The sequence below is a fragment of the Myiozetetes cayanensis genome, unplaced genomic scaffold (genome assembly GCF_022539395.1).
Source record: "Myiozetetes cayanensis isolate MyiCay16 unplaced genomic scaffold, myiCay2020 scf6-25, whole genome shotgun sequence".
Classification (NCBI taxonomy): Eukaryota; Metazoa; Chordata; class Aves; order Passeriformes; family Tyrannidae; genus Myiozetetes; species Myiozetetes cayanensis.
This window is the reverse complement of record NW_026087853.1, coordinates 30,247,633-30,263,299: the sequence shown is the minus strand read 5'-3', so window position 1 is coordinate 30,263,299 and position 15,667 is coordinate 30,247,633. Positions and strand designations below refer to the sequence as shown.

Here is a 15,667-nt window from a genome sequence, read left to right as displayed (position 1 = left end):
AGGTCTTTACACCTTCCAGCCTGCGCATTGGATTTTTTAGGTGAGACACAGTGTGCGCGGAACTGAGCCCACCCTTTAATCCTAAGGTTCATCTGCCGGGGCCAAGCGAGCTTGGACGGTGGCAGCGAGGTCCTCAGGACGTAGGTGGGTTGCCTTTAAGGGCTAACGAGCTCCATCTGCCCGGGAGTGGCCCTGACCGGGAATCGAACCCGGGTCTCCACGGTGATAGCGCGGCGCCTTACCACTAGACCACCAGGGGCTCCAAGTGTGTCAGAGCAGGAAGAGTAAAGCAAATATGTAAATATGTGCACCTCAGGAACCTATAGCGTGAAGCATCCGTTATGGACAAGTCTCAGTACTGATAGAGCCCTCTGTAGTTTTAAAAAAATAGATATAAAAAATAAAAAAAATTACCCTTCTTACTGTGATTTAGTACGGGGATAAAATCCTAGATATGATTGAGGGAAGGGATGCCATCCAGAGGGGCCCTGACAGGCTTGAATAGTGGGACTGTGTAAAGGTCAGGAAGCTCAAGACCAAGTACACGGTCTTGCACCTGAGATGGGGCAACCTCCAATCTCAATAGCATCTCGGTGATAAAGGAGGTAGATTTAGATGGCATGTAAGGAATTCTTTACTATGAGGGTGGTGAGGCAGTGAAACAGGTTGCCCAGAGGAGCTGCTGATGTCTTGTTCCTGGAAGTGTTCAAGGTCAGGTTGGATGGGGCTCCGAATAGCCTGGTCTAGTGGAAGGTGTCCCTGTCCATGGCCCTTCAACACTGGCCATTCTGTGATTCAATAACAGTAGTCTAATAGTGTATTCTGTTGTACCAAATGCAAAGTTACTATGAAACATCTGTTTTATTGATTTGTTTATAAGTGATAATTTGGTGAACAGGCATAAATAAACAATTTTTGGACAGGCTTTTTGAAATGATCCCACAATTTTTTGTTTATGCTACCCATTCATTCAGCTGACAGGAGAAAAGAAGTTCTCCCATTTAGTCTTTCTGGGCCAGCATGCATACCTTTCTGCCACAGTAGTGTGTGGCTTCGCATGCTACTCAGCTGCTCTTTTGGATTTTGACGGATTCTATTTTTGTTTCTTGTGTTTATTAATGTAATACAGAGCTTCACTAGGAGGGATGGCTCAAAAAATGTTTTTGGGGGATGCTTAAGTGACACGTACTGTTTTTAGTTTAACAAGGACATGCTTGTTAATTCAGGTCCTGCATTATGCAAGTAATGAAGTTACATGATTATTTGGATCTTAAAGTTCAAATCATTATTATCTGTGTTCAAAATTATTTTTAGCATAACTGGAGTTGCAAAGATGCTAAATTTAAACATTCTAATAAATTATTGTTATATATGACAGCAATAAAACGTCACAATATTATATATGCTGTAGTATATATACACACACAGTATATTGTATACTGTATCATACACTGTGACTATATTATATATTGTATTATGAATTATCAGAAAATATTTATTATAGTTTATGTATCTTATAATAATTCTATATAAATTAATAAAATTATTCATATTTTATTTTAATGTTTCATTACATTTATATACTGTTAAAGTAAGTAATTGCAGTTAAGTATATTTAAATATGAGTTTTATTTTACTTTACAAGTCTGAATTTATTTTGATGAGAAAATACCATTATTCTGGTATAATAAAGCATCGTAAGGTGTTATATTTTATATAAAATAGTTGACAGGAACAAAAGATTAATAAAATGTTTGTTGTATTTGTTCCATTTTTTAGAATTAAAAACATTGAAATACTTTGGAGCAGGAAGCTTGAACATTTTGGTTTTACTTTCCCAAAATTACTAGTGCATAATATTTTCACAGTGAATAAATAGTTGGTCCATAAATAAACCTTACTATAATTCTTCCTACTGATTCACTGAAATCAAAGTGTTTTTTCTGAAATATTTCTAATTCACCAAGCTTTTGCAAGATAATGTCTAAGCATTCCGATGAGTAACTACTGGTCACCAGATGTAATGATTTGGCTTTTTCATGGTCTGTATTAGAAATGGAAACTTCTTCAAGGATTTGCTGCTCAGATCAGCAGCTCTTCAGGACTTCTTGTTGCAGAGACAGAAGGAATCCTTCATTCTTCAGTTTTGCTGACACTATGGCTAATATCAGGGAGAGGGAAGCTATGGAGCTCTAAGTGTTTCCTGTGACACAGAATATGCTGCATCAGCAGATGCCAATGGAAAAAAATAGTTATTCCTTAACATTCACCATAGTAGACATACAGTTGAGTATTAAAAAAATCCTAAATCTGAAAAAAAAGGGTACCTTTTGAGTTCGTAGGTATTCCGTTTTGTTGCATCTTACATCTGTTTAGTGACATCAGCCATTTGTATTTTATAGTAGTTTTCATCACCTTTTTAAATTGCAAATAATTTCACTGCCTTTTAGTGACATCTGCTGGAAGAAGTCGTTCCACCTTCTACTAATAAACAGGCAAGAAGAACCTTCAGCAGTTTTGTTCCACATATTTTCCTGAAGCATTCAAGTTTTGATACAAAGCCCTTTCAGAATTGAAGTGCAATGTTTGTAGCACTATGCAGTATTTCCCCCAAATCCAGATAAAACTGGAGGATTGTGTAAACAAGTTGCAAACTGATCCAAGTCTGGTCTTGGAAGCCAAAAAAAGAAGAAAAGATAATCCACATTTAAAATTTACAGTTGGTTGTATGGAAAAGAATACTGGCTAGTCTCCCAAAATATAAGCCACATAATTATTCTAGTTTCTCAGAACTGCAACAAGGATAAATATGAGCATACAACATCTGCAGCTAACATAAAGTAAATCAAGTCCTATACAGATTACGCCAAATGCTCTTAAAATATGCTTGAATAAAGTTTGTTCGCTATTTGTTGATTTTGTTTATTTTTGTAGGTCTGTATAGATTGCTGGTAATTTCTCAAAAAAAGCTGCTGTTGAAATACTCCTAATCCTAGTTGAAGTGGCAGAAATCTCTTGAGATGTATTTGCACAAACTGCAGTTGTTGTACAAAGAACTGTACAATTCAAATAATGCATTTCAGTTGCCTAGAAGGCATGGACTAAATAGCTAAAACTAATAGCTACAACTAATAGCAAAAGATTTTGACTCCTTACAAGAGCAAGTTCGAGGGAAGGAATGTTCTTTGTATTGCTTTGAGTTTAAATCTGTCATGGATTTACATCTATTATGGTTATATCTATTGTCATAAATGTTTGGAAATTTTATTATTACCTTTCACTTTACAGGAAAACTGCTGTGCCAACTTTATGGGAATCACTAGAAGAACCTGATATACTTGATACTACTGAGTTTGAATATTTATTTTCCAAAGACACCACTCAGGAAAAAAGAAAACCATTATCAGAGACTTACGAAAAAAGAACTAAGGCCAAAAAGGTATTTATTGGGGGGGCGCGGGGGGTGTTTGTTGTTTTTTATTTGTATGTGTGTGTGTGTGTTACTGTTTAGTTTTTCGTTTTGAGAAAACTCCCTTTTAATTCTTTGGGGTCTTTCGGGAATGAACAGAGAAGCAAAATGGGTGGATTGCTGATTCAACTCTTGCTTGAGAATGCAAGATTATTCTTTACCTTGGAAGATTTCTTACCTTTGATAATGAAAGATTAATGTGCCAGTGAGGTTGTATTTGCTGCCAGAAAAATTCTAGGCTGAATAATAATTAGTACTGTTTTCCTAAAACAGCATGGTTACATGTCAGAAACTATTTAAACATATAGTGTATCATAAATCTCTGAGTTTATCTGCTTAGAACCACAAGAGGGCACTTTGCATGTGAGCTGTGTTAGCTTCCTTCAATTTTATAATGTGAAACATATATATAAATATATATATATATATATACATGTTGGTGCAATCTGATGTGTCAAAACGTCTTGATCATAAACTTCCTGTATTGCATCTTAACGCAGTAGCTAATGAAAAGTGTAAGTAAGGCTGTAGAACTTATAAAATTCAAACTCATGCAATGCAAGATGTAAAAAATTAAACATGGGACCATGCTGGCATTTGTAAATATACCCCAAAGAAATAATTTCTTCAGTCCTTCAAATATTAGGTGGAAGTTGGACAGGAATATCTCTCTGAGAAAAGTTTTAGCATATTTTACTTGACAGATGCTTCAAGTGCATGTGATATTTAATAGGAGCATTATCCATAAATCCAGTTAGTTCCCATCCCATCCCATTTCTGATACCATATTTCTAGTATTTATTTCATAAATTTACCAATTTTAGAAAGAAGTATTTAATAGAAAATACAGGTTTCTAAATAACTTTGAAGAATGTAACCAGTGTGAAGAATGTATCCAATGTAACTTTAATGGAGAATTAATATGTACAGATAAGTGCTTTTGTATTTTAAAATCTCAGCCATTAAGGGAGTAGACTCATTTCTCCAGACGAATGACAGCAAAACAGGTAAAGAATTAGGCCTGTATCCTGAAAGATGAAATTCTATTTTTCTTTGCTGCTTTGTAAACCAACCTACCTGTTACAGCAGCATGATTTTTTAATTATCTCTCTTAGCTTTATTCAAAATTGAATTGGATAATAGTTACCAAAAATAATGGCATAATAATAAGGACCTATTTTTTGAGCAACCAATGTATTGTATTGCAAAGATATCTTCATTATTTATGTCAGTGAATTATTCTGCTTTGGTATTAAAGATAAACTTACTGTTTTAAGACAAGGGATATATTTGCTGAAATTAATGAAATGAAAAAGGTTTCTTTAAGGTACTGTGTGAAAATACAAAAATAAATTTCCTAAGAGATAAATTAAGAATAATGTCTATTGCCATGCCTTTAGTTTGGTAAACCGATGGGATATGATCGTAGCATTACAAACTGTGGGCTTTCCGTGAGAGTTTAAAAACTTGGGGTTAGCAATATACAACTTTCCATCATTTGGTCAATTTAAAATTTAGAATTGAAACAAAATTTTAATTTTCTGAGTACAGAAGTGTTTTCTTTTTGTATATCATGTCTTTTCATCTTCCTCTATTAAATGAGTCACAGTAGCAGCTAAATGTCTTTACAGACAGTTGGCCCTTTTTGATGGTCCTGTGTTTTTCTTTGTCTCTCCAAAGGCAGCCTGTGTGCAGGCTGGCTCCAGTGGATCAATCCTGGCAGGCTGCAAGCGATACAGTAGTAGAGAAGCATTTTATTTACTTAGGGGAAGGTTTATTAGTAGATAGCAACAGCTCCTATAGACCAGTCTAAAGCTGTCTGTTCTGCTGGCTTTATTTCTAGTTTCTCATACTTTTTCTTGGCTCTCAACCTTTCTTGTCTTTTTTCTAACAATTGTATCTATTGACTAGTGTTTTAGCAACAAGCTTTTTCTTTGCTTCAGTAGAGAAATTTGTGCTTGTCTGCTCTTCAAAATGGTACAGTATATGGGATTGTATAGCCTGGTTAAAGACACTTAATATAGACGTTGTGAAACAGTTATGAATCTTATGAGGCTTATCATATATTACAATTTTTGGCTGATGCTGTGTCATTTTGTATTTATTTGTAAATTCCTTTTTCATGTTCTATAAAAGAGCCTTCCAGAGCAAGATGTGGGAACAGCAGTAAAATCTGGAGTTGTAGTTTGTGTTTGGAATACTTAAGCCGTTTTATTTATTGATACGTGTTAGGACTGACCCATTCACTGCTTAAATCTCTCCTATACACAAACTGTGCCCTATTTCATACCATCTTATGCAAACTAAGTTCAACCTTCTTCGTATTTAGGAAAATTACAGACCAATAGGTGGTGCAGGACTGCTTATTAAAACATGATTATCTAATACTTTTCTCCTTGAATGAGAATTACATCAGTGCCTCAAAATCAAGTTTGTTATGCAACTGGAAGTAAGATTTTATCTTTCAAATTAGAGGAGAATTGTTTCTCATTTAACTGGGCTTTATAAAATTAAGGAGACTAACAATTAGTGGCCTGTTGATTTATAATATCTTTACCATTTATTTACATTTCTCTTGCAGTTACACATAAAACAATATTATTCAGTTTATTCTCAGAATTATTGGTTTTGTGAAACTAGCTGGAATAATCTATACGCATAGGCCATGAAATGAATGCTTCTGTGAAAAACCTATAGAAATTTCACTTTGTTCTGTTCATACCCGTTTGTCCTCATCGTAGACACCTTATGGCGAAACAGATTAAAAAATTCACTGTAAGCTGTGCTTTTTTTGCTTACAACTGATAGACATCTGCCATTTTCATCCAGAAATATCTAAATGTTGTCCTATATTAACCGCGGCAGAGGAGGCTTAGTGTGGACATTGGGAGGAATTTCTGCACAGAAGGGGTGATTAGACATTGGAGTGGGCTGCCCAGGGAGGTGGAGGAGTCACCGTCCCTGGAGGTTTTTTAAGAGATAACTGGACATGGCACTCAGTGCCATGGTCTAGTTGACTGGGTAGTGTTCAGTCATAGGTTGGACTCAGTGATTTCGGAGGTCTTTTCCAACCTAATTGATTCTGTGATTCTATATAAATAGAATGGATGGTCTGTTTTCCATTACCATTTGGCAGGTTATGCTCAGAAGGGAAACTTCTGAGTATATATTCATATTATATACACTCTTACATGTATAATGTAATTAGAATATAATATATAATTTCTAAAATAAATATTTATAATATGGACTATATTTATATTCATACATACATACATATACGCAGCGTCAAAATGGGAGAATACATGAGGACTTGATGTGCTTCTGTGCTGGTTGTAGTTACTTTGGTATTTTCACTTATTACTTGGATAATGAAGTACTAACTCTGCAGCCACCACCTATTTGCGAGAGGCTTCAATATGCTAAAGTAGACCCTCCAGAAAGCTTTCATGTATCTGAGACATGCTCTAAAAGACAAGGATAAGCCCAAAGCTAATGCGGTTAAACTGCAAGGTTAATACAGTTAAGGATATTCAGCTACCTAAAAATAAGACGGGGTACAACTGGCTAACTGACAATTATTTAGGAGAAAAGGTCTTGCCATTATAGTGGCTCACAAGAGGAACATGAATTGTCAATTTGTGTACTACCAAAAGGAAAAACAGATCAGTATTGCTTGCAAGACAAAACACCCAGCCATGTCTCAGTTAAGAACTGCTTTTAGATTTAAGCACTACAGTCCTTCATTTAGGAAGTTTGCTAACTGTAAAGAGTCAATAAGAGGGAGAATGGTGAAGAGTGTAAAAGTAGCCCCTGAGAAAAGAATTTAATTATTATGATTGTTTGGTCTAGAAAGGAGAAGGTTGATTGGGATGCACAGTAAGTGTAATCAAGTGCATTCAGCTGCTGCAAAGAATAATTATGAAAAGGTTTCTAACAGTAAAGATACCAGTGGAATGCAGAACAATTTTGGCTGGGGAAATTGTGTTTCTGTATTGGGAGGTCTTTAGGAAAGTTTGTTTAGAATGATACACCTATTGTCGATACTGTCCTGAAGTGCAGAAATGCTATGGATGACATTTTGAATGCCTTTTCAACATCTTGACACTGTTAATAAAGGCATGAAGCCCACTTTCTGTCCATTGTCCTATTGATGGAAACATCTGGCTATCTTTTTTTCAAGATAGGACGCACTTTCATAATTCTCAAATTTGTTGCTTTCATGCCTGACAAAAAATGGCTTACTGAGTTACATGATTTCTAGGCTTCTAACAAGTATGTGGGGGGGGAAAAGGAAGGGAAATTAAGAACCTTCCAGCAGCAATGGTGATATAACTTCTTAAAGGACTGCATAGAGGGTGATTTAATTTATTTTTAGAAATATAATAACTTCTTCTGGAAAAATATAATACATTCAACTAATAGTGATATAATGTAAAAATAATATAGGTTAAATGGAAGTCAGACACTTTCTAGTACTTTCTGGTACTTTCTAGTACACTGATGTATACTTGGAGTTAGTTATGGTAATGATTATCTGGGTTTAGAAACTCTGCAAAGTGTGTGGCTGTTCTTGCTTCTTTGATTATCCATGCCTTTGGAAAATTTAGCAGCTTTGGAAGAACTTACTTTTTTTCCAACTCTACATCTTCTGAAATAATTAATGAAACTCTTGTTTCTTGTGAATTTATCTTCTCTGCACATATGCAATCTATTATTCAAATGTCAACAGTATTATGTAGGTAATGATAAAAATTAATATTCTGAGTGTTTAGGTATGTCCTGAGAGAAGAATTTGTCCTTTCTTGTTGGGAGAATTTACTGGCTAGAGCAAAATAATGTGCAATATATTTAAATATTAAAATTATAATTCTTCTCTCACAAAAATGGTTTTGAATGGTAAGACTAAATGTATTATAACCTTATATGACATAATGCAATGCAGTGATTTTTTGGAGGTGATGTGCATGAAATGGAAAAGAGATGATTGCTGACTTTCCCAGAGACTCTAGGTAAAGAAATAATATATAGAAGGAGTGGGATTTATTTCACAATTAGTTCTGAAGTGGTTGAATCTATAGCAGGCAAATTTGAAATTTTTGGAAAAAACAAAAGTTCATTAACACCTGAATATGAATCAAAGAATTTTCTTTCTGATTTGGCTAATTCAGTTAGTTTAATATGAATGTGTAAGTTACTGGTATGGTGCATCTTGATAATATCCATTGGATCTAAAACTGTTTATGTCATGTAAAGTATTGGGGGTCTTCAGTTAAGCTTTTTCAAATGTGTGTAGGTTGTCCCATTTTCAATACTACTAAGAAGTTACAGCTTCTTGGAAATCAAGAAGAAGAAGGGCTAGATCCACTGGTTTATTTTAGTTCATAAGTTCAGTTTAGGTATTGATTCTGTTGGACATTTAGACTCTAATTGTCTTTTGAATATGAATCATATTTTTAACTCCTTTTTTCAAAGCATCACTGACATGCTTGTGAAAGTGCATCTGTTAATCTAGACTGTGTTCATCATAATTTCTTTCTTATGCTTTGATTTCAGATGGACATATGATTTCTGTATCTATTTACCACTGACAATTAAAAATATTTGTCTAGGAGTGTATGATCTCTTTAGAAATGCAAATTTGAAGTTATATTTGCTAAAATGTAAATGGACTTAAACTATAAAGTTTTATGTAGCAATAATATTCAACTGTAATAGATTCAGTACAGTATCATTAAGGCCCATAGCTGTTTATGAAAACAATGAAAACCAATATTTTTCTGGAAGATAAAACCAAGTAAATGGCCAATCCCTGTCACTGTCTTTGGAAGAACTCTACTGTTATAGATTTGAATATAATCTGAGGGATCTAACCTCTTTCTCAGACTCTGAAAGTCTTCTACAGATATTTCATGTCAGATGAAGGACTGAAGTATTACGTGAATACAATTTTGCTTTCACTCATTCTGTTAACGTATCTTGTCTGTACATATCCATGCAAATTTTTAAGCTGATAGGCACATGTAATTCTTTTCAAGCCATAGTTTCTCCCTTTCCTGTTAAATTTGTAGAACCAAAGTTCTCGTATTACCAAGTAGAAGAAAGGTAGAATTAGGACATGTATTTTGGGATGAAATAAAAGACATGATTTATTATGTATTAATTCTCTATAATCCTGAAAAGGGGCTTATTTAGAAAAGAACATTCCTTTGCTGTGATTTATTCCGTGTGCATTCTGTAACTCCATTGCTAAACTTAACACATATTTTGAAGTTACATTAGTTTTTCCAATATATTTGAGCACTTGTTAGTAATTTGTCCTCAAAAACTCAAGTTATTTTCTATATCTTTCAAGAATGAGGATAGTTGGATGTTTGTGATGCCACTCTGTCTTCATCTTACGAAAAAAAGAGTAAATGTCAAGTAATTTATGTCAGGTGTATACTCCAAATGAAAGTCCATCAATCATTTTTGGGCCTTTAGTGCAACGATTATCATTTCAAAGACGCAGGAGGACATTAAAGATAATGGCTTTTCTGTTGTCTATTATCTCTAACAGACTTCACATAATTATTAACATGTGTTCTCATTTAAGAAGAGTGTCAATATTTTGAGTGAATTGCATTTTTTTAACTGAAAGGGATATGTCTGTCAGCAAGTTTTTTGTCCATCTAACTAAATGAGGAATTACAATTAATGAATTTTGTTTCCGCAAGAAGGGCAGATATTGCAGAAAGTGTTGGAAGCTTTGCAGCGTTGAAACACAATGACTGTCTTCAGCTGTCTGCATAAGATAATAAACAGTGTTCAAACTAAAGCAAAAGTAGTAAAATGCTAGTGCGTGCTCTTCCAATGCACTCTCACTTTCCTTTTATATTTTGTGCTGTGCTGAAAAAAATCACTGACATTTCCTTGTTTATCACAAAACTCTGCAGTCATGTAGAATATAGAAAGTATCCATAAGAAGTAAATATCTATTTTGTGGCTTTGTCTAATTTTCACAGTTTTGATAGGAGTAAAGATACTGAAATTAGTTTCTTACTAGCTCATTTTGTACCTCCTATTTTAACCTGAGGAATTGCAATTTGTGTGTCCTTTAGCAAAAAGCTAAAGATTTTTTAAAGTTTTTTTTAAGCTAATAAAATTTTAAATAGAATTCTGTCTCCTAAAATATTTAAAAATGTTTCATCCATGTTAAATAAGAAATAGTTAAACTTGGCTATCCTTTGAGTAGGAATAATATCTAGTCTTAAGCTTCTGAAATTTCACTGGTAACTCTTGGAGTGTGTATGTAGAATGACTTGAGAAGCATACTTTGGCTTCTTGTGCATAATCTTCTGTTTGAACAGGGTTTCAGCAGTCTACTTATGGGCCCAGGCTCTTGACTCACTGTAAAAGTTAATGAGTGGGAGTGGAGGGAAACACTGTGATGTGCAGGACAGGTCTTTAGCTTATGGCTTCTCAATAAATTTATATATTGTGAAAAGAATCCATGCACCACCAGGAGGAAGGATTTAGCTTTTAATCACTAAAGTAAACTGAATCTCTTCAGATTTCAGCACCAGTAAGTGTCTTGGACAGAATGTAGACATTGCAGTTAGACAAAACAGTGAAGTCTGGTTTATGGTATTCAATGAAATACATTTCTGCCTATGTTAGAGAAACACCTTTTAATGGAAATGGCAGAATAATTTACAAATGTATTCAACCTTCAGTATATCTTCACTTTTAAATTAGATGATAAATATTTGAAATATGTAGATGAGACACTTGTATACAGCAAATTAACTAACTTAATAGCATTAAAAAATAGAGAAAAACCACATAGAGCAAATAATGTTATGGGTCACTGAAGTAAATGAATTATCAGCAGCAGTCACAATTTTGTCACTAAGCCAAAAGATGTTGCATCCATTACAACAATACATTCGTAGCCTGGAGAAGCAGCAGGCAGCTGGCAAACCCCACCAGCTGGCATAGCAGCATCAGCTGGCGTCAGCTGAATTTTAGCTGCTTACCTGTCACTGCCAGCTACAAGCAAGTCCCAGTATGCTGAGAGGTGATCAGTGATTTGTCTTTTAAAAGCATAGACTAAATAGTTCAGTGCAGTCTTTACAGACTTTCCTTTTGATTTCCTTGTGTTTTTATTGAACTAAAAAAGTGCTGATTTTTTTGTGTCTCCTTTCTATTTGGAATTCACGCACATTTTTAATTCCCTCTCAGTGACTTTCCCAGAATAGCTGTAATTTAGGACAGAATTAGTATCTCTGAAAATTTGTTCTCTGTTTTACTACTGAATATATATCTTGATGTAGTGTCTTACAAGGTACATACATATTGTTTCTAAAAATCTATGACAGAAGTCCTGTATAATACTTAACATTACAGCTATCGGTCTGGAGTAGTTTTATGCCCAAAAAGTTAATAGTTTAAACTATTCTGTTGTCTTGGTCCTCCTTTTTTGCTCCCCAAACTATTCGTTGTCTTGGTCCCTCCTTTTTTGCCCCTTTCAGTTACTTGGTTGAAGCTATTTTAGGTAGTCTGTGTCTAGTTTGATGCCTGGTAATTGTGACCATGTGTACATTTGTCTAAAATGCATGTGAACATACAGTCAGTTGCCATTTTAAAACATGAATCTCTGGTTTAGTTTTAAAACTTACATAGGGTCTTTCTTTTTTTTTTTCCCCTTTTTCTTTTTTTCTTTTAAGGAGGAAGTCTTACTTAGCAATGTGAGCTAGGTTGATCATATTTGGAGAATATATTAGCACTTAAAAATAATTCAATAGAATGATTTCAAATGTCATGTTGTCTGCAACAGCTATAGTCTGGAAAGGTTTTGCCTCAAACTAGGCATGTCTAATGGGGTTTATGACAACCTATGAATTTGCCCTGAACAAGGTCAACTTGGAGGTCAGTGAATGCTATACAAATTGCATACTACACAAGCCTGTAATTATCCCTGTAAGAAGTTAATGTGCTTTGGAGTTCAGCAAATTCATGTAAGCCTCAGAAATTACCATGATAAACCATGCACTTAGTTACATTGGCTCAGTCAACAGGATGTGATGCTTCCACAGTGTTCCTTTAAGGTAACTTGTAGCTAAATCATCTTGTGTACTTGTGTACTCAGGAGATAAAGAAGCTGAGTGCTTTGTCCTTTGAAGAAAACAATAGTATTACGTTCTTAATATCCAGCTTATGTGCCATAAGTATAGGCAGAGAAGTCTCTGAGGATAGATTTTGCTTCAAATTTTGGCAGAAAAGATGCAGTATCTACTTTAACATAGGTTTATTAAACCTTGAGTCCCTGCAAGAGGGACATAAAATATCAGTCAAACCTTTGTTGAAGACAGCATGTGTTCCAACTTGTTATAAATAAGAATTAGCTATCATTTTTCTTTTGCCTGTATTTTTCAACAAATCTACTTTTATAGAGGTGAATGACTAAATAGTTGCACAGTTAAATATTCCTAAATCACATAAAACATAGGAAACATTTGTATGAGTTAGTATAAATTTTTTCAGTTAACCGCCTCTAATGTGAGCATCTATAAAAATATTACAGAAATAAGAAATAAAAATTACTTAAAGTTTTTAACATTATTAATATCAAAATATTAGTGTCACACAAATATTAAAATTAAATTTGGAAAGAAATTAAATATTGTTCAGATACTAAAAATATATTATCTGAATTTTTGGAAAACATAGCTATTAGTTTTAATATTTCATATAAGTTAGTATTTTTAATAGTTCTTGTTCATCAGCACTAGGAGGTAAGATGACTGCTTGGATCTGAACATTTCTAAGAACTTGTGTCTGTATTGCATTTTGTGATGTGCTGCTGTCATATCTTCCTTGTGACATAAATCAGAATCACAAATAACAGCCCAAATATTGTGGGAAATTTGTTTTTGAAATTTCTAATATTGGAACTACACTTCTAAAAATCTGATGGTTTACTTTATTTATGGACTGATCCACATCACTGTCACTAATTTCAAGCAGCCAAAATAACTCCTTAAGGTTTCCCTTTCTCCTTTTATTTCTTCTCCCTCAACTGACATCAGAAAATATTACAGCCTGGATGTCAGTATATTATACTATGAAGTGTCGGTTACCCAAAATGTGAACAAAATCCTCAAATCCCTGTGAAGTGTCAACAATGTGGGATAAGCACATTCAGACAAGAGTGAAAGAAATACTTTCAGTAATGCCTGGTGTTCCAGAAATAGTGTTGAGTGGGCATAAAAAGACAATTCTTCAATTCCTCTTGGTCAGGAATTGATCCTTTGTTAAAAAAGTAGACATAAACATGTTCACATTGAAATGTAAACTAGCAGACAAACTAAGGAACTTGGGAGTGTCTTAAATAGTTCTTAAATTTCACCTTAAGAAGAAGGGGGAAAAACTATATTCCAGAATAAATATCTGATGTCCCTTTTTCCTCCCACCGTGTTTAATAGCATCCTACAATTAAGAAACAATGTTCTTTACCAGACCTGGTAAGAATTCAGTGTTATGTTTATAAGCTGTTTGTTAAGGCGCAGAGCATAAAGATGAAGGTCTTACTACCACATTTAGTTAATAAAATGGTTTGATGTTGAGAGAAACATTGAATGCAATTTACAAATTAGCTACTGTTGTTAAAGTGAATGAATCCTTTGTGGGGTGTTCATTTGATCTCAGATCATTTTGCATCATCTTTCTAGATTATCAAATTGTTGGATGGAAAACGGTCTCAAACTGTAGGAATTTTAATATCGAGTTTGCATCTGGAGATGAAGGATATTCAACAAGGTAAGTGTTTCGTACACTTATTATATTGTACTTACATGGATATTTTCTCATAGCCCTCAGAGAATTTCTTGCATTATGGATTGTACTTTGAATATAGTCCTCTAAGCTATCAGAATAATAATTTTTCCAGTATATTCTGCTATATGTAAAAGTTTCACCTAATAATCAGAGTTGAATTTAGGTACAACTCCTGTAGTGTTCCAGTTAGCATATCACTTTCAGTTCAGTGTTTTCATATTTCTCCCTTGCAGTTCCCTGCTTTTTCTAAAGCAAGCCTTCCACCAAAAAAATTAAATAGATGACTTGTAAATAAATCTTTAGGTCTTCAAACATGCAGTCATTATTTGTTTAATGTTTAAATTTTGCTTCATTAGCAGTATAAAGTGCATCCCAAAGTGATGTTACCACATAACAATCAGAAAGAAAATTACTGGATGGCATTTTTCAAAGAGTAGAGCTACTCAGTGTGTAAATTCCATTACTGGTAGACATTATTTGAGTTTGCCAGTACAACTGTAGAGAAATACAGATTTTTCAGAACACTGGGGTAGTTGAGAGTCTGCTTATGTTCTGGATTTAAAAAGATATTGTTTAAGGATATTGTTTATTTCTTTTTCACATTAAGAAAAGGAAAATATTCACCATTTAAAACAACTGCTGGAAGAACTCAAGTTGATGTCTCCTTTTTTGCTATTGTTTTCCCTCCATCACATGCAAATACTGGGTAGGGTGTTGAGATGCTGCTGGCATTGATTATTATTAATTTCAAAAGAGCCTTTGAGCAGCTAGCACTTTAAAAGCAAAAGGGCTTACAGATGTCTCTTGGGATGCAAGGGAATAAGGAAAAGAAGGAATAACTTTATGCCTGCCAGTATTGTGTGAAAGGTATCAGAATGAGATGGAGAAAAACTGCTATTACTAAAGGTCTGAATAATTTGCTGGCAGAAGTTACAACAGCATAGGATAGAAGCTGCATTATAAAAGCTGGGTAGTATTCTTAAGTATCTTCAGAGATGGTTTTTATTACTTTTTATTTTCCATGCCATGATGTTCTACTAAAATAGAACATCTCTATCTCTCTCTTAGTTATTTGCTGTACTTCTATAGCTTTTGAAATCTTCTGGCCAATTTGTACCAAATTTAAGAGAACACTAGGACTCATATATTTGGGTATGTATACATTAGCATTTTTAGCTTGAATCAGCAGTGCACTTTTGAATCATATTTACCAGTTATCCCCTTTGCTGTATTTGCATTGCAGAGCAATGAAGAGCAGTTTCAGAGTGCACAGACATCCTTCAGAATTAAATTAAATGAGAAGATTTGCTTTAGGAGAGTGCCAGTAGTCTCCACCTATAGCAGGCTTTAAATACCCAAGGATCAAATCAGAGCTAGTTA

General features: G+C 34.2%; 1 protein-coding gene across 6 annotated transcripts in view; it reads left to right on the top strand.

Moving 5' to 3' along the window:
• The window catches only part of FMN1 (formin 1), a 186,406-nt gene that overhangs the window by 98,618 nt on the left and 72,121 nt on the right, over positions 1-15,667 (top strand). For all 6 annotated transcript variants that reach the window (XM_050335930.1, XM_050335931.1, XM_050335932.1 and 3 more), the window contains 2 exons: positions 3,289-3,439; positions 14,182-14,269. In XM_050335930.1, the coding sequence (XP_050191887.1) occupies positions 3,289-3,439; positions 14,182-14,269 (239 nt within the window). The remainder of the gene's footprint in view (positions 1-3,288; positions 3,440-14,181; positions 14,270-15,667) is intronic.